The sequence below is a fragment of the Schistosoma mansoni genome (assembly GCF_000237925.1).
Source record: "Schistosoma mansoni, WGS project CABG00000000 data, chromosome 1 unplaced supercontig 0034, strain Puerto Rico, whole genome shotgun sequence".
Lineage (NCBI taxonomy): Eukaryota > Metazoa > Platyhelminthes > Trematoda > Strigeidida > Schistosomatidae > Schistosoma > Schistosoma mansoni.
The window spans coordinates 1,207,189-1,228,010 of record NW_017385988.1 but is presented as its reverse complement, the minus strand read 5'-3'; the positions used below and the strand labels follow the sequence as shown (position 1 = coordinate 1,228,010).

Here is a 20,822-nt window from a genome sequence, read left to right as displayed (position 1 = left end):
CATGAATCGATTGAAGTTAGACATTAACACTGTTGGATACTGACTTAGTGGTCTACAGGTTAAGTATTTGTGAGTGAGACCGAAGTTTCTGGATTTGAGTCCTGCGCGCTGAATCGCTGATGATCACTGCTGAGGAAACTCGTGCGAGAACGAAACGGCCGTCGAGTGCTTCTATGTTTTGAATGGTTATCTAGTTTAGATCGGCTTGTGAATTCGACTGTGAAAATTACAGTAGTACTGATTACTAATCGAAAGCATAATAGGTAGGCAAATAAGCTAAGAAAGTACTGTAAGGAAAATGTCACGAAATGACAAATATCTCGTATTTGCCTTCAAATGCATTGACTGAAGTTCAGCTTGGTATTTCAAATCATTTGTGTATCCGGTGCTGGGTGATCATTGTTAGCAAAGAAATAGCTGTTGTATTTTGAGATTGCATAGTTAATTCCATTGCCATAGAATGTAGTTTTTTGGACTAAGACTAGTGTAGGTTCTGTGGTCTAATGAGTCTAATACGTCATACCAAGATATACTGTTGAATTTTCAATTCTTATTAACCATAGATCACAACTTTCAGTATCCTTTTGTTTGACAGAATGGCTGGAATGTTAACTCTGAGAAAAGGTAAAATGGATTATTTGGTAGTAGTCCACTCCAATCCAGTTACAAAGTTGGTCGTATTTTTAGTCTAATGTATCGTTAGGAAACGCGTATTAGGTAAGGATGGCAAATCGATTGATGAAGTAGTGAAACTTCATCAATTGAGATGGCTGGGATACGTGTTGCGTATGCCGAACCACCGACTACCCCGACGTGCAATGTTTTATGGTTTAGCAGTAAGTTAAAAGAAAGCTAGGGGCGGCCAGACGAAAACGTGACACAAATCCATGAAGTCACTGACAATTGGACTGAGTCATGTTGGTAGGTGTAGACTACTTGATTGGGATTTGCGAGATGATAGTGATCGATGGTTAGAGACCCTGAATGACAATGCTGAAAATCGTTTGCAATGGCGAGGGTGCATCCACTCTTTGTGTTCTCTCAAATGCTAATCTTCTGAATTCTTCATGTCTCTATCTTTTCTCTCTTTCCAAATTTATGTCATTGGATTATACTCCTTGAATAACATCTTCAAACCCTAATATTTCACATTATTGCTTATACTCTTACTACTTCTACCATTATGGGATTTAAATCGACAACTGCGTTTCTGTGTTAATGTGGTATGGTAACTCAAACTGATATACGTACGTACGAAGTTCTACGTTGTGACTGACTGACTGACTGAATGATCCCTATTTTTAGAGTGTAAAGTATGAAGGCGAATAAAAGTCAACGGCCTTCTTGAGTGAAAATTTTTATTAAAAAAAATAAAGCACTTATAAGAACTAAAATCCATTGTATTAACACTATGCTATCATAATCTTCTCCTATTCTATAGAATCGTTTTATCATTGAATGTTTCTAATATTTACCATGTTTTGTTTTACTTGTTCATGTTTCAATCCTTTTTTTTCTTTTTACAGAAGCATTTTGTTTAAGACCACAAAAAGAAATAGACATTTCATGTGATGCATCCATTTCAAATATAGATGATTCAAGTATATTTCAAAGACAATTATCACATAGACAAACTAGTTCCAAACCAATCAATATGAATTAGAATCAATAACTGGTTGATCTATATTCACTTTTTTTTTAAACAAAGAATCATATCTGTATATTCCGTTTAAAAAAAAAATGGTTTTTCTTTTCTTTTCATTATTTCATGAAGTCAACTGTTTCCTCTCTCCCTCCCCCCCCGTCAATCTAATACAGTTGGTTACTTCTTCAAAACATCTGAAAATGAAACAATTCTCAAGTCCATATTAAAATAATGTTGTGATTAAATTATGGAATAATAATTCTATTAGAAACAACTGTTGTGATTTGTTTGTTTTTCTGACCTTAGCAACTAAACTTCATTGTATTTTTGAATGTTCATTTTAATACAATGAATATTAATATTTGTATGATAACATAATAGTAACTGTTCATTTGATCATCTAACTATATATATACATATACATATACATATATATACATTGGTTACAAATAATACTTTTGTAGATTTTTCATTTAAAGTTTTTTTAAAAAAAAGAAACTATGCATAATCGAACTAAAAACTTTCGATAGAAGACAAAGATTACCAGAACTATGTGATGATATACAAAGATGGATAGTGGCTAGTAGTGGAATCCAGGACGTGCGCCACTTCGTCCTATTTGGGACTCGTCAGCTGGATATGCACCTGCATCTCGGAGTTGATGTTCACTCTGGAACTCAAACCCAGTACCTTTGGCTTCAAACACCATCGCGTTATCCACTCGGCCACTGAGTCCCGATGACCATCTGTTTGTGCAATGAGGTGAAGTTTAAATTCAATTAGTATTGTTTGCTTAGCATGCTTGTGAATTTAGGCTATATCGAGGCAATACGCCCAGTATGCACGTATGCCGATTAGAGACTGATCAGTCGCAGTCTTAAAAGTCATCAATGGGAAGATTCAAGCAAACAATACTAATTGAATTTATGTGATGATACATCAGCGCAATACATTTCGAACAATCTGATCACACATAGTATACTTGTTAAGAGGTTGACATTAATTTCACGGCAATTATGATGCCCTCCTGCCACCCATTGATTCGAAATGTAAGGGTGTGATAAAGAAATTTAGGAATTGGTGATTAGTGAACTTGTTTTTGAAAGTGTGTACTCAAGTGATAATGAACAAACATTTTGTCACCTGTAATAATTTTTTAATTGACTGTAAATGGTGCAGCTTTGTAATCTGATTAGTTCAAATCGAAATAGTATAAAGTGCTTTGATTGAATGTTAGAATTTGCATTTTTACTTTCCAAATTTATTCCAAATTTAACTATGTCTGACTGTTCCATCTGAGTATTGATAAAAATCCATTTCATTACCCAGCTATACTCCTGTCAGTGAATGTATATCGAGATAAGTTTTGTTTTTTCAATCAAGTAGAAATGCAACTGAAGTTGTTAGTTATCCTGGCGAGAGGAATAATATGTAGATCATAATAAGATAAATTGTGAAAAGCAAATTTATACTTAAAAATAGAAGGTCAACTAGACTGGAAATGGGGGGTAAGAGGAGACAACGAAAATAATAATTATCAGAAGGGTTTTATTTGTGAAGATTTAGTATTTTCATAGTTGAAAGCGTGAATAATTTGAGGCTAGACCACCATGGAAAACCTGGAAGCACTGGACGGCCGTTTCGTCCTATTGTGGGACTCTTCTAGTGAGAAGCAGTGACCAGTGGAGTTCAAACCAGATCTGTTGTGAGATAGGAACTCATTGAAGACAAGTGGTGAACGGTTGCTCAACTTCGTGGATTGGTTGGAGTTAGGCATAAACACCATCGGATGCCGGCTCAGTAGTCTATCGGCCAAGTGCTCTGGCGTGAAACTGATAGGTCCTGGGTTCGAATCTCGTGAGGCGAGATCGTGGATGTGCACTGCTGAAGAGTCCCACAATAGGACGAAACGGCCTTCCAGTGCTTCTAGGTTTTCCCTGGTGATTTAGCTTCAATTGACTCCTGATTTCAACTATGTATAATATTTCATATTTATAGCTTTTCTAACTTGTTTGTTTGGTCGGTTGGTTGGTTGGTTAATTATATTCATTTGTTTGTTATGTACAAGGAAAATATGTTTGATCACAAAATATAGTTCTATTTCTTTAGTAATGATTTGAAGAAAGAAACATTCACTTGTTTTTAACATTTACCGCGTGAATGTTCAATCTTCAAATTAATAAGAATAACTGTATAACTATTATTTATGGATGACTTTTGAGTGGAGCTAGACTGACCTTGAGAGTGTCCACTTAATAACTAAGACCAAATGAGGGTTATAAACCTGTGTAAGGAATTAGAATTAGAATTGACAGTTAATGAATAAGGTTAGGAATAAAATTTCAGATTTTCATCACGAACTGATATCAGCTGTAATGTCAAAACTCAATTTATCCAAGTGGATGAGTAAATTTCGCGCCAAAATCCGAAACCTGTTATCTTATATCTGATTGATTCGTCCATAAATTATAGTCTCGCCAGAATAACATTTTTATCTATTTGGTTAGTTTTTGATACACTGACATGTGGATATACTATAAGTACTATTACTTGTATCGAAAAGTTAGTAGTTTCTATCTAATTAGGTAGTTTAAGAATACATTCAAGTACCATAATGAGATTTTAAAGTATTCGTTTCTGAATTTAGCTCGTTTGTAAGAAAAAAATGATTGAGTTACTTACTTTGAATGAATTTCCAAACATATTTATCCTTTTACTTGATTGATAATTAAGATATACTGGAAATGAAAGAAATCGGGAAACTCTGGTGTCCAAATACCTCACAAAATGATATCTCGGTTAGGGACAACTAAGAAGACAGTGATGGTTTATTGAAACGACATATTTGAATGTGGGTAGAGATTAGTTGACTTGAGACTTTTATGATAATTTTCTGTCGAAAGGTAGTCATTTAATATGAGATTCCTTGAGAAATGGCCACCATAATTTACCTGGAGCATTTAGGTAATCGTATCCGTTAAAACTAGCAAGGTAAGTATCAGTGTTGAGCCTCTACAAATCTGTAGATCTTAATTAGTCATTTACCCCTGGAATATTAAGATTTCTTATCGCACTTTTCTGTAAATTACTTGTTGTTTCGATTAATCGTAAACAAAGTATTAAACATCTTAACACAGAAATATATCTACTGTAAAACTTACTTTAATTACTTAAGCCTGTTACCCCTCATGTAGGAGCATAGGACACAAATCAGGTACTGCGAAAGTGATATCTTATTATTACATCTTATTCCTACTTTATTCTTGTATGTAACTGAAACAACTTATGATAGTAGTAAGTCATCTATGCTCATTATAAATGTTATATCTAACTATTTGGAACAAGCATTTCAATTTCTTTTTGATCAAACATCTATTTTTATATATAGTTGATATCATGAGTCGATTGAGGCTAGACCATCATGGAAAACTTGGAAGTACTGGAAGGCCGTTTTGTCCTATTATGGGACTCCTCAGCAGTGCGCATCCACGACCTCTCCACGTGAGATTCGAACTCAGGACCTACCAGTCTATTTATTTTAAACTCAATCATGTTACGGGGGTTATATTTGTTTGTCAGTAAATGACAAATCCAATATAACAGTCTATTTTGTGAAACATCAACATAACAAATAATATGAATTCTTTTCCTTCTCTTTATTTATTATTTTATTTAAACACATAAATATTGATACAAAGGGGCACCAGATACATATGCGCCGCACAAATCTCATTCGATTTGTGTGAGGGCTGTGATACTGCCCAGGTGCCCAAACTGAAGCAGGTGGTTTTCTTAGGGGACCACACCCGGAGCCTTCAACCTAAAGATCTGATCCACAAGGCAGTAGAGCATCGTGAGGAGATGCAGTCCCATGGTAGCCGGTGACCAACGACTTCATTGGTATATCTTCCCGTTAGGCTATCATAATGAGTATCACATAATATCAGTGTTTTTATTCGACAGGTGATTGCACTTCTGAAATTAGTTTATTTATGGTTGTGACTATTGTAGCGGTAAATAAATCCCCAAAATCAATAGCTCTGTAAGTGTTCGACATTGGATGCTGACCACATTAGTTTTAATGGACTCACCTAGCTGAAGGTGCTCGGTCATGCATCCGCACTACATCACGAGTGGGAAAGTCGTGCTCAACTTCTGCGATCACTAGCCAGTTTAGATCATTGACTTCTCGATATATTGATAATCTACCAAATATATCGCCCAACCTCCTGGCTTCTGACTTTTGATTTCACTGGGTGGGCGCGATTCAATTATTGGTGTTACTGGTGAAATGTTGTCAAACTATAATACCTGTGACATCCTCACCATCTTTTATTCAAAAAGAAGATTGAAGTATTGATTGTATTAATTGTAAGCTCCGAAGTTTTGAACATGGTATGCTAAAACGTAGTTAGTTCCCAAAATCGACTTACCACGGTGTAAGAGGGATGCTTTATTATTTAAGTTCATATTTCATTTGATGTCTCCGTGCCTGTGGTTAAAGACGAAGGAAACGTCAGCTGTCATCTATCATATGTTAATGATAACGTAAAGTATGGCGTTTGTAATTTGAACAAAAAATTTAGAAAAGTTCAAATTCACTTTACATATTCTAGCTGCAAAAGAAAAATGACTTTTGATATGGAGTTTTAGATGAACTAAGGCTTGTTTCAGTTGATACTGAGGAGTCCCATACTAGGATGAAATGGCCTTCCAGTACTTCCGGGTTTTCAACATCGATCGATTCAGGGTCTCGAACAAAATTAAATTGATGTAGTTGAACCATGTGATCTAACAGCTCGGTTTCGTGTGTCTTATAATATTCGACTGAAATCTTGGATGTTTCAAACGTTTTTGTCTTCCTGTGCCCTAACATGTTCAGAACTTTGTGCACACTTCTTTGACTTCCGAAACTACGTGCAGTCGTTTTTGGTTTGGTATTATGAATTGGTTCGCTTGAAATACATTTCTGCCTAAGACCCAGGATTCCGAATTCTACTTTTCCACTACTGCCAATCGTTGGAGTATCAGGATTCTAGTTTTCTCGTAACATGAAGTAGAAATAGTGAGTCGATCAAATGTCGTCTAATGAAAAGGTCACGTTCTGTCAGTTCAATTTCTCTTTATTATAATTGCTTGTTATTGTCCAGGAAAAGGTATTATTTTCTAAGTACATACGTTTATTCGTAAAGCAAGCGGCAGAGAATGGAATGAACGGCACATAATTAAATAGAGCTAACTAAAGAACAAAAAGGTATATATATATATATATATAGGTGAGGTTTGGCAGCATGTATATTTAGTTAACATAATCATTCATCATCAACGGTTCCCTGTTATGTCTGTGCTACGCTTTGGTGGATTAAGATAACTGCCCTTTGATTTTTTCCAGTCTATTTATCTTGATCGGTCTCCCTGTATCAAGCGGCCAGTTAGTCCCGTATTTCTACCTGAATGAGATAAGTGACCACACAGCAAGTGGACTGTATCATAAACCTCCTTAGTGTTTTTTCTCTTCTTTTATTTCATTTAAAAACACGAAAACTGTTTCACCGAATAGAAGATTGTCATCCTTGGTACTGATTATATGATTGTAATTGCTAATTCATGGAGTTGGCTCATGAATTGCTGCATCAACGGGACAGGATGGTTGATCTTATTATTTCTATGTCTCAGAGCCTTCCGTGTTACTCATACAAAAATATTTTTAAGCAACAGAAGTTAAACGACAACAGTTATTAGATTGTAGTGACGTCGAGTCAAGGACGGACTATGATCACCACTACAATTCGATTACGCGCCCAGCAACGACTTGCTTCCTTTGATTACTCGCAAACCAGAAGGCTTTAATTAGTCCCGATAAAGTATATTTATTGGCGATCTCGTGGTATCGAAAGAATACCGAGACGTGCCTACGAGTACAGGCGAAATGGGCAAAGCGTAAGAAAGTTCGAACCGAACAAGGAGGATAGCGGAACAAGAAGTGAGTCTGATACAGTTAAACAAGTACAGTAAAACAATCTCTGGTACAATTGGTTACAATAGTAATAATTGTTTCTGTTATTCCAATCGTGTTCTTATCTAGACAAGCCGGTCACTACAAGATTAAGAGTTCCAGAATGTTAATAATCATATACATATCAGTTGGTTTTTACAGATTTCATGACAGTTTGCAAACATATTCAAAGTGATACAACAAAGTATCCATTTTTCCAATGATACTAACTGGGTATGGTTTCTTAATGATTATTTTAGAAGATATATATGAACCAGTGGAATATATCGGTCAGTCATCTACCACGTAGTGTAGCAAACGAGAACACAAATGGGGACCAGCGAATGTATTTTAATACATTAAAGAGTATCTTAGTAAAATCTGAGAACCATACAATAAATATTTCATTTTCAAAATATCAGTCAATCGTTTCAGACTTCATTGTTCATTTGTTTACACACCGATCATTCTCTGTTCTTGTTCTCTTTTCTTCGATCTTCTTAAACTTCCTCCACCAGGCATTTCGTTTTCGATTGGTAATACACACTAACTATATCTGTTGGCATAAGTAGCACACACAACATTAAAGCCAGACACAAATATTCACTAGTCCAAGTTGTCACACTTCATTAGCACAACAACATGAACACCAAATTCATAGAAGTAGTTACTTCAACGGCAGTTATATATAAAAGAAGATTGCATATAAGGATATGATACCAAGAGAAAGAATTGGCCCGTAGAAAGAAAAGCATACAGCATTTGTAATCTCATGGTTTAAAGGAAGACAGAGAGTATGTACATCTAAGCCATTGTGATCGATTCTGGGTCATGTCACACAGTCTCCAACCATTGATTACGATAGTCACGACGACCCCAACCAAGTGGTCTGCGTCCACCAACATGACCTAGACTAGAGGTTAGTGGCTTCAAGCATTGATGCCACGTTTTCGTTTGGCCGCCCCTAACACTCATCCAACAATCCCCAATACTAGTCAGTATTGCGCGTCGTGGTAATCGGTGCTCAGGCATACGTAACGTGTGGCTCAGTCATCTCAGTCGATGAAAATTCATTACCTCATGTGGTGTTTGAATGAACCAATGATTCCTTTGTATTGATGACTGCTTGATTTTGAATTCCAAATACAGTACATTCGTTCGTGTTCATCTAATACTTCTTGATTAAGTTGCGTTGTTTCGGGGATTACTAGTTTATTCTATAATTCGAATACTTCAAATTATCCCACCTCATCAACTGATTTACCATCACTCCCTAATACATTGTGCCTAACCTCACTATTACTTACCCAATGATCCCAGGAGGTGCGAGCAATATTTCTTAGACATATGTCATCAGTTACTAGTAAATTGTTGTGGCATTGGTTCGTAACCGCAATATCTTTGAAGCCGATCATATAATTGCTGGAAAGATTTATATTCAATATGTATCATAAAAACGAAGTCAAACAATGATGTGCGCGCGTACATAAATTCATTCAATCAGATGGCAAGGCTCAGCCTCTCAGACATGATCATTCTGTATAAATTGTCCTCATTCGCACTAAATTTATCATTCTGTCTTCAGCTTGAATGCGTTCTTCAGAAATATTAGACTTTGTATTTCCGATTCTTACCGTACGACTTGTCAGTGTAGACAATGATGTGACTTCTACGTAAGATCTTATAGATTAGGCAGTTACATCATGACAAATCTACAATTCTAGCACTAGGTCTATCATTATAGCTGCACTCATAACGAACTAGGCCATAATTTTACAACCTTGAAGTGAAGTTGTCTTTATTAGTTTCTTAAAAAGATCCCATTTTGTGTACCTAGATTTGAATGTCTTGGATACCAAGTTGACGGTAACGGTTTAACACCAGGACTACCTATTTCGACAATCACTGCAAGACAAATCTGTTATTACTGCAAACTTTTTGTCAGAGCAACTTATACTAGTGAGAAGTCCAAATCTCACTGGAGAAACTAGTTGATAATTTGGATACATACCCAGTGCCATACGGAAAGGTTGAAATGCTTATCTAAAACGTAGATCTTTTGTGTTTATATGATCGTGTTGTTACTCCTTCTTCATCACATAAATCTGTCCTTGAAGATATTCATAATGAACATTTGGGTTATGACGGAATGAATTCCCTGGCAAGGCTCTCTTGTTGGTGGCCGGAGATAAATACAGATATAGTCGTACGGCGAAAATTTTGAAGGTGTCATGAGTTGAAAAATCATCCTTCGAAGTAGATCCTATGGCCAGTATCATTTAAAGCCTAATAGAGAGCCCACACAGATTATTGTGGTCTATTTCTCGGTCAATACTATATACTTAAGTACATTGATCCCGAGTGGCCCAAAGTTATTTTCACAATCTCATCAAATTCCGACTTCACATTTCAAACATTAAGAAACTTTTTATTTGGAAGGGGGTCCTTATGGTGTTAGTGACTGTTAATGGCTCTCGTCTTGCTGCAAATACAGTCGCTATCTGGTTAAACAGTATAGTGTATAAACATCTGTTCACTACTCACAGGCAGCCTTCTCCTAATGGCCAGGCAAAAAAGTTTATCATTATATTAAAAAATGACACTAAATCCGTTGCTGCTCCAACATTTGATCTGGAGATGTAAGTAGACACATTTCTACGGCAATATAAAATACTTAGCATCCCTTAACGAAAGAGGCTCTATCAAAGCTATTAAAAAAGGGTTTTGTGTTCGAATATGAAATGTAAAGTTACATATTATCATGGAAATGATCTCTGATCAGCCGCGGGGATTGGGTGAAGAATGTTAGAAAATCTATGGTTCGAAATCTACATGATGATTTCAGTACATATAACCGATATGTTGATGAAATACAATTATGAAGTCCAGGTGAATCTGTTCCGATTTCGGTTGCTATTTCTAATACTAATGGGTACATTCTACACTATCCAGATTCTATACCCAATACACGGCCGAACAGATAAGTGATGAACCTCAAGAGAAGTACAATCGATTACAGAAGTGCAGGTTCTCATTTAGGCCGTGGCAGTTGCGGTATTTATACTAACTAATGATTCTTTATGTCCTTATTGTATGTTGATTAAGAATTCTAAATGTAATACGTTTATTTGTGCTCATCTAGTTATAGTTGCCTTTAATCGAACTATTTCGGAAGTTTTTAGCATAATAATTCGTATACTCCTTATTCTCACAAGAAACTATATGAACCAGCTCATCACTGAAGTATAAAGAATAGACAAGATATACTCGGATATATCGTTTCCTCAGTCAGTTCTTCGTTTGGTGGCATTACCTCAAGTTCCCTTGTAATACTTGAGCCATCAGCCCGGTCTTCAACCCGAGGATATACTTTAGTAGCATTGTTATATTTAGGTCTATGTTGGTATTAATGCACTTATCTATGCTAGTAGGATGTAAGATCCATTTTCAAGGTTTCTTGAGTGAAAACCTCTCCATGCATATACCTGCAACTTGTTCTTATTGGTTTCTTTAGTTGTACATTTTGTCAGTCTTTTTGATGCCATTTGACATACTTGATCTTGGCGGCAGCCAAGACTGAGATCGTGCATTTTGATTGTGAATTGAAGCACTTTTCCAGAATTGGGAACACTTTGTGTTACAAATCAACAAACTATTATCTTTTGATCTATCCAGGAAGGATAGAACAACATTTATCTTTTGGCGAGCTCGAGGATTTTCTTACATTCGTTATCAATTAGTCTATTTATTATGATTTAGATCGATTATTGAGGGGACGATAAATGAGCGGTAATATTTGTTAAGGTAATAATGTAAATTTGTATTTATAATGAAATTTAGAACCGTTATCTTCTCAATCCGCTTGTTTCGATTTCAACTGGGCCATATCGCATGTTTGAACTACCCAGACAGCTATTCTTCAGCCAAACCTTTGTTTGGATCTTAAATAGGATAATAAACCCAAACCATTAATGCGTAATCGCCACGAAACAATTGCCTAACTTATAAGACCTCACGTGGAATTCACATTCTTGTCTATACTGACTCACACTATTTCGACAGTGAGTAGCATGTTTTTTAGAGAACTTCGGAAGCACACATTTGAGCTGGCGATAGAATAATATACTTCATCTGAGAAACTGGAGGTTTTATAGCGGCCATAGCTGCATAGCCTGGACGTCTTCAACGAGTGTTCTTGCTTCGCAAATCTTGTGGCTTTCTCCGAGCGTTCCAAGTGGTTCAATTTAAACATCACATTTATCAAACCAGAGATAACCCGCCTCCCTTGTATTCATGTATCTGTTTTTATTTGCTGATCCAGGTATGCTAAGCGTTCATCAAATTAGATATCGAGCCATCGTAGAATAAAAGGTCTAGACGATAGAGTTTAAGACAAATGATCAAGGACCACAACTATGATTTTGGATTACCTCAAACCGAGGTACAGTAAACGAGAACTTTCACGACAGAGTGCTGAAGCTAGTACATGAAATCGAGAGTGAATTTGAAACTGCATCTGCAGGATATAGTAGGTGAATAATAAATGGAGTTGGAACTCAACTTAGTCTCAGACGCTATATATATAGGCCGGTCGTTCCATATGACAGATTAAATTATGCTGATAGGAACTATTTGAAACTGTCATGAGAAAAACAAAACAAACACCTACTATATGCCTCCACTTGGCGAGAGTTTATGTTCACTTTCTGAATCGCTACTAGTTCAAAGGAAGTTAACATTTTAGTATAGTCCCTAGCACATGAGTATTTCATACCGGAAGCCTTTGAAAATGAAGCTTTTGGGATCTGTATAAGTTCACTTGCAGTTAGCGTGTGAGACTATCTATCTGTTTTTCAATGTTCAGTGAATTTATGGTAAAACTCTTCAGGCATTTCTCATTCATTCAGTGGGTGAGCACCAAGTATTAAGACAAGGTTTTTATTAGAGATTCTATTGAAATTATAATGAGCTTTATAAGCGTCTCCTATAAACAAATCACTTGCCACAAGAAAACGTTGGTACTGTTCATCCCATGGTCAATTTCACGTAATATATTGGATCGCCTCTAATGGATAGACTAAGAAATTCAAAGTTATCGCACCGCAAGAAACATTTTGGGAATTCGTTCCTAACAAGTGGTCGCAAATCATCTAAGCGTGAGTATGGGAAAAATCAAGAGTATATGTGTAGCACTTTCGTTATTTGAAAAATAGTTCAGGCTAAGCTACTAAGTCATGCCGAAGCATATAAACTATTCGCTCTTAAAAAAAAACGACTCAGAACAGAAATTCATGCATAGAAAAAAACGCTAATTGCAGGAGGGGATTTAACAATAGCCCAAGATAGCTGTCCGTTTGTCAATTAGATGTCCATATATTTAGTAATCCGTGTGATGAAGCTTGTCACCTGTGGTTTAAGCAGAAACTCTCCAACTTAAGATTAATAGGTGTCATACAAGAGAGGATTAGAAACGTACCCTGTGGATGGAGGCAAATGAGACACTAACTTAATGTAAACAGGTTTAAAGTGGTGTACCTGAAGGAAGCACCTAAGGTTCCCATTTCCCTCTTTACGTTATTCTGATACCAAGACTTTCTAAGTGATCGATGCTGTTGTCTGTAGACGGTACCAGGATTTGGGTAACGTTACAAAGTAAAGCTTACCACCTTAGTCTCCAAGCTGATTAGGAAAAGTTAGATAGAACGTCAGTTGACTTTATATTGAGATGATTTAATAGCTTGAGTGTTAGAGGAAGACCAAAGAACATACTGTGTAGGAAAATAGAAACAAACATCAAAAGGATGAATAGCAATTGAAGACAACTGAAAGGATTGAACAGGACAGAGCTAGATGGAGAATGGTGGTGGGAGGCCTATGCTGCCACCCAAGGGTTAGCAGGAGAAATTCACATCTAATCTTTCTGTTTTCATCAGAATTAATCATTTCTACAGCCACTAAGAGGCTGCGAAAAAGTTAAGGTACAGTAAGACTTCTTTTACCTTATCGAGTGGTCTAGCATTGGGACTCTATTTTCGTATAACTTATTTCAATCCTACATGTGAATACTCTCAAAGCCAGGGGAAGATCACTAGAAGAATTAACACAGGTTAACCCGCTTGTTTATGATGACTAAAAACTAGTGTTATCTTAGCATACAAGCTTTGGTCTATTGGACTTGGTTTCTTTTCCGGATTTGTTTTTCTGCTTGAAAAAAGAACCTTACATGTGCTTTAGTTTTAAGCGCTCCTCTTGAGGGGCTGTCTGCTTTTATGGCTTTGTCCCGTGGAGTATTGGCAGAAACTGGGTTAGAGGTTGAGCAGACTAGTCAAGAACCTATTTTTTATAAGAGCCTGACCCTTAAAGGTAATAAGTAGATTTCAAGTCAGCAATGGTTTTTTAACATGTTGAAAGTTTTTGTTAAGCCTGTCTTCACGAAAGGATGTATAATTATATTTTTATCCCTTTATAGAAAAATCATCTTCAAAGCTTCGTATCCTTAAAAGAATCCGAAAGCGATTGTCATCATCTTTCGGCAAATTAAGTAAGTTCTTCATTGATTTCAGAGATGTAACTTACAGGTCCTAAAGATGGAGTTTCGAGCCTCGAAGTAAGTTTACTTGATCTGTTCATTGAAGTATTTTAGTGTTTGGGACTGAGGTTGATTTGGTTTTTTCCCATTGGCCATCACATAGATAAACTGTTTTCTGTTTTTATGTGTCCAAGTTATTCCTATGTTTTGTACATTATTGTTCAATAACTTTTGAAGGTTTACATTAAATAAATTTGTGATAAGTAACTTCGTACATAATCCTCGTTAGCTTGACTTATTTCGTATTTTAGTGGCTAATAAATTTCAGACAACACTTGATAATGCTTGGAAAATGCTTCTATATCATTATGGGAATAATTTCATAAACTGGAAACAACTTTTCTCCACAAGATATACGTATGTATTTCAATGTCCAACAGTTACCTAATTTCTTTTAGATTATTATATCATATATTTACCATTAGTATCACACTTCCTAGAGAGTACTAGAAATCTCGGTGTATAAGACATGTAAAGATTGTTTTTTTTTGTCTCATTCATTCATCATGGAAAGTATAAAACCTTGGAAAGTAATCATCTACAAATATGCTCTTTGAAATTGATACTTACAAAACTTCGATGTTTTAGCATTCAACTGCTTGTTAAGGCATCTTCTGCTGGGTTTATTGTTAAACGTTAATTATTATCTGCAACAAAACATAAATATTTTTGGGATTTTCGGATTCTTTTCATCTGATTGTGCTGAATGGCAAGCACACCACTTTCTTTGACCGTTCTTTTTCTATAAAACCTTCCATAGCTAAATATCATTTGCATTCATTTTAACATAGCTCCTTTTTAAATTTAACTTGCAATGTATGGCAAAGTCAGTGGCCATAAAGTAAACTCCTTAACCTCATGTATTCCAACTTATTTGCTTTTTTAGCATTCAGAGGCAGTGTTTAACTCGGTGATCATACTGGCTTTTAAGATTCCACTACATTACATAAACATAGCTGTTAATGTGCTGTTAACCATAAAAACAGGTCTTATTTAATTCTGAGGTTTCTCACTAACAGTGTGAGAAATAAGCTTGCCAGATTGCTACCTCCGTAAACGATACACGAAAAGATGTATGGTTGTTGTAGGTCCTTCTTACTGTTAAACAATATGAACAACGGGTACAGTCATACCATTTTGAAGTCCTACTGCAGTGAATTTATGGCCATAGGTTCTTGATGTTTTTTAGATATCATCAAATCTATCGCGCTTAGATAACAAATCATTAACTTCAAGAACTGATTTCACATCTTAGATTAGTCATTCTGCTTCCTTATTTTACTTTTTTGTCATTCAGGTCCGGTAAGTATTTCATTTCTTTTTATGATTTGTGGCTGAAATACTAGAGCACTGATGGGATAGTAATATATCCCTGTGTCGATATTCCTACTCCAGCTAGATATTAGTACACAAAACCTGAAGTATCAGAGTTATACAATAGACTACTGGGTTATTACCAACTTCACTTGTTCAAGTAATGTATTGTCCGTCGTATGGTTTTATTTTCCCGGTTGTTAATGCTTAAGAATGGACCGGTCGCTTTTGGTTAGTATGTTGTAAAACAATCAATAAATCAGTAGTCGAATATCCATTTTGGTTACTATCCCTTCAAAAATATTCTTCTAGATCGCCTACATGACCAAATAACTGATATCGAAGGGAGCATAAATCAATAAATTGTGCACGCAAAGTCGTCAACACCTCGACATTTTGAGTCAACTCTGGGAAAGCAAACATGCAAGCTGTTGTTCTACTCTAGTTCTAACACTTTTAGCTCCTAACGCTTAGTAAACTAGTTAGGAATACTCCTAACACTTCTGATTATTCGTTTCAATCACCCTCACTTTTTCCATTGATTTCTCAACCCTATCATCCTTGTCAAGTGGACAATTATCTTTCATACGTTTTGTTTCATATTGTTAACTTTCTTTAGCCTGAAGTTCATTACTTAACACTCTCTTGACACTTAAAGTTCCCGGTCGCCTCACCACTCAAATCCATTAATTTTTTAAAATAAACTATTACTTTTGTTAAATTACTATAAGTACGTTTGTATAGGTTGAATAACTTAAGCCTTCGAAAGGAAAAAACTTTCTTCACTGGATCATTTTTACAACTAATCAATTCAATCTTTGATTATCAACAACAGACATCCATGTGCAAGCGAAAATATCCACCACCCTTATTTGAATAATGGTGCGAAGTGTAAATCACTGGCGCATGCGTTTAGGTTGCGTCTCTGTACGACATCGAATCAGACACAAGTGTTGATACTAAGTAACCTAGTGTAGTGGTTGAGAAAGGTTAAAATCATAGGGAACTTAGCGGGAATAGAATAACGAATAGGTACTTGTGTTTATAAGTGGGGTCCATTATGTCATGGCAATCGATTAGTTTATCAATTTATTTTACTTGATTTCATCATTTATCTGTGCTTTTAAAAACTCTTTCACTTCAACTTTTGGTTGAACCAATTTAAGATAACTGCTTAGTTAATATATTTTGCTTAATACAAAAATGGACCATTTCTGTAAAAACATCTACAGCATCAGAGTGGTCTGTATTTTGATTCGTAACTTAAATTAGTCTCATTCAGCAACCCTGTTTAGGTTCTTGTGATAGCCAGTAAAACGACTTGGTTGTTGTTTTAGATTTAGTGAAGTTTGAATATAGGACACTGATTGGAAACCAAGTACTCTAACCTTAATCTCACTGATTCACTTCCTAATAGTTTATAAAATACGATGCAGAAAATTAAAGTAATAGACCCATTTGTTTGATACTTACTTACTATTAACAGTCAACATGTTATCTTATTCTACTTCATATTACACTAACTTAATATGTGGCTCTAATACACATTGACCTCATGACGATGTCTCAGACCAATAGTTTAAGTAGTTTCATCAACAATTATTTCTGAATTGCAGAAGTGAGTTAGTGAAAATATTGTTTTTCGCGATTTTAAGCTATATATGGGTCTTCCGTATTATTTCAAGTTCATAAAGATAAAAAAAGTGGTTACTGTTTAACTAAAAACAAAAACCAGTAATTACGAAATAGTTTTCGCTCAGTTTAAACAATCATTCATTTAGTAATGGTCGACCAGTGAGAATAACTCATCTATAACAGTCGATGATATGATGTGCTTGTAAAGTTTATGGTACACTGTAGTGAACGGAAACTGAAATGAAAAAAACCAATTTATTGTTTAATGCCAAATCAGACAGTGACTTATTAAAATCATACATTAAATACATCATTTGCAGATATTTGCGTTTTCCTTTACATACTCCATTATTCTTCTAGTTCTGGTGTTATTTTGATTTCTCTTCGATTTCCTTCCTGTTCTCTTCATTTCAATCTGCTACCAGGCATTCCACTTCCGATTGATGTTACATACTATTTATATCTGTCAGCGTAAGTAACATACACCACAATATTATTTTGTGATTATGAGTAGATATCAAATATCGTCCTAATATCAATGTTATTTGTACAACTACAACGGCGTCTTAATCTTTTAACCATTCATCTAGCTATATAAGTTAAAATTGTGATAATCCGTTTTTGCTTTAAATAGACATTTAATGTTGTAACTGAGTTATCTCAATCACGAATTTAGAGGTAGTAGTCATGATAAATTTTCTGTTTTTATTTATGTACAAAGTGTACTTGTGGATTTTTTTTCCGTCAGGTAAAAATTGATTTGTAGGAAATAAAATAACAAATTTCTTGTGTTGCAAATGAAATCATAACATCATATTGTAAACAAAACTTTCATTTATGCGTTGTAAATATCAGTCTATAATTCATACATCTTATATGCTGTGAATTGTGCACCCTTGTTTTTTTACTCTCACTTATAAACGTATATGCTTCGATGTATATATGGGTGTAGACACAATAGAGAATGTTATCATTATCCCTATGTCAACAAATGATTTTAAATGTATCATCGATTTGTTTTCCAACCAATGTGGTCTGCCTAAACCTATAGACCAACCAAATTCAACTAAAAAAGGACAAAATCTATATTCATTATTCAAAGGTAGTTTATAAATTTTATTCCATATTCAGATCACTAATTGGGGCACATTGTTTTATTAAAAATCAGAATCATTAGTTTTTTTGTTTCATTGACAATGATACTTGTATTACAGTGTAAACAGTTATTTTCACAGAGTGGGTTTTTTGATGCACTGCGTCCTGCAGCCATACTATTTATGCATCGTTGCCTATGTAGAAAATCAGTCTATGTTATCTCCTAGCTACGTTTCTATTTTTCACTGATTTCACAGCCATCAGTAACTTCAGAAATAAGAAAAGATATGGTGTAATCTTAATAGCCACGGGTACCAACTCAACAACAGAGGCAAATCATTTACTTTATAATATTACTTTTTGAGAAAGACTAGTTGCAAGTACTATGTGATTTAACATACTTTATGGGTAAAAATAAAAAAAAGTTATTTAGACTAACTATAATGTTAACCTGTGGTATAAAAGATAGAAGTGGTTCACGTAAAATAGTTTCAATTGCTGAAAGCTCTAATTTATGTGAAAGGACGTATTTTTTCTGTAATAATGGCGAAATCTTGACATGGATTCTGAAAGCTCTGTTAATTTGAAATGTGACATCTCTAAATATAGAGCATAAATAAACTGCAGGTTTTCGATTAAATCTTAAAACTATCACGAGACATTTGGGTGAATAGTTAAATTAAGTGAAGAGAATTAAAAAAATATAGTGAGTCGGTTTACGAGGCTAAATCTTCAACTGATATGATTAGGAAATGTATTACGTGTACACCACGACTTAATGCGTAATGTTGATAACGTGAAGCAGTAATATGGATAGTCAAGTCAATGTATGATATTAGTTCATAAAGTTAACTAATGATCCAATCTCTACTGGTGACTCCAGACTACATGGTCTGAGTCCTTACGATAACTTTGATCAATGGTTGAAGACTTTAAGTAACATTGCTCATTCGGTCTCTAAATTTCCCTAAGTTTTGAGACTCAATATTATTTCGTACTTTTTATTACTCGAATTTGTCTTTTAGTTTCCAACCATATTCTCTGATGTTCAGTTTTTCTTATTATCATTAATATTGCTATCATTTGGACTTCTTTCTCATGTACATTCATTTACGTAGTTTTCGAGCATCTAAGTCGATGATTCTAAAATACTGCACATATTTCTTCTAGTACTATTACTTTCACATTATAGCTTAAAATGAGACTCAGAGTTTAGGGCCTTTCCTGTTCATAATTTACTAATCAGCAGCATACCTGAGTCTTGTAAGTACGAATGTTTTAGAAAGGCTTACCAGCTCATTCAGTTATATATCAAAATTTTGAATCGCACATGAAAATCCCAAAAACAAATTATTCACTGATTCTCAATGGAAAACTTAATTACTCTATAAATATTCACACATTATCTTCGTTAGCAATAGCAGATATATTCTTCTGGATATTTTTTAAAGCTTACTTGATTGTTTTGCAGCTTGTAGTCAAATAACATGAATACTGCAACAATGTAAATCTGAATTGTCTAAGGTTGTGTTTATTAAGTCTTTGAAGAGAATCACGTAGTGTAGCGACGTCGTGCGTAAAAGTCATTATTATACAAATGATAATTATGTTCACCAATTTGATAACTTTTTCTTACTATTATATGAACCCATTGTTACTGATTGTTGGAAAATGCATTACTTCCCAAAAAGTTTGCCCTAATTACCCCTAAATAGAATTTTAACAATGCACCTATCGTCAAACTGAGTGTTGTAAAGTTTACATTCTGAATGGCTGATTCTCAAACATATCTCTAAAAAAGAAACCTTTTTCTCATATATCATCGTCTGTTAGAGCGACGAATAAACTTTTGATCTCAATAATTTACGGACTAGATCAAGAGTTGATAAAAGCATTGTAAAAATTCACTTGAAGAATATTGGGTTGATATTTCGATTTACTTGACATGATCTGATGTACCGGGTTATAAAACTACTGATATGTAACTATAATATATATCGTATTTTCTTTTGTATATTGTGGTTACTTGTGTTCGGAAGGATTTTGTACTTCCCGCTATGTTTAATCGTTTAAGGGATTTATATATATATATATATAGGTAGTTGGTCGTAAGTATATTTGCCGTGTATATTTTAGATTCTTAGCCCTATACCATTTGTATGAACAACTGTCTGTCGCATATTCTAGAAAAAAAAGTATCCAGTCAAATTCTTCTCTATCTGTCTTTTACATCAGTTTTTTTTTAAACTTTTTTAATTTTGTTTCTATGATTTTTACCGAAAATACATTGTGATGATTCATCTATCCGTTTTATGTGGCGAATTTTCTCTCAGTTTGCTAGTAGTTTGTTTATCATTACTTTTCACGTGAGAGTAGTTAGTTGAGGGAAATGCAAACAAAATACATGTATCTATATGCAGGGACATTATATTCTAGTAATGATACTACTACTACTAATAATAATAAATTAGTAATAATGTATATAAATGTCACTATTTTCTACTGCAATATACAGTTGTTAAATTCATTATAGGCTTTCAATTTTTAGT

At 34.8% G+C, this 20,822-nt stretch overlaps 1 protein-coding gene across 1 annotated transcript in view; it reads left to right on the top strand.

The window, feature by feature from the left end:
• Positions 1-596: 596 nt before the first annotated feature.
• The window catches only part of Smp_155330 (serine/threonine kinase), a gene marked incomplete at both ends in the record, with an annotated part of 66,221 nt that continues 45,995 nt past the window's right edge, over positions 597-20,822 (top strand). Inside the window, 3 exons of the mRNA XM_018791879.1 lie at positions 597-624; positions 14,110-14,181; positions 14,219-14,247. Coding sequence (XP_018644985.1) covers positions 597-624; positions 14,110-14,181; positions 14,219-14,247 — 129 coding nt within the window. The remainder of the gene's footprint in view (positions 625-14,109; positions 14,182-14,218; positions 14,248-20,822) is intronic.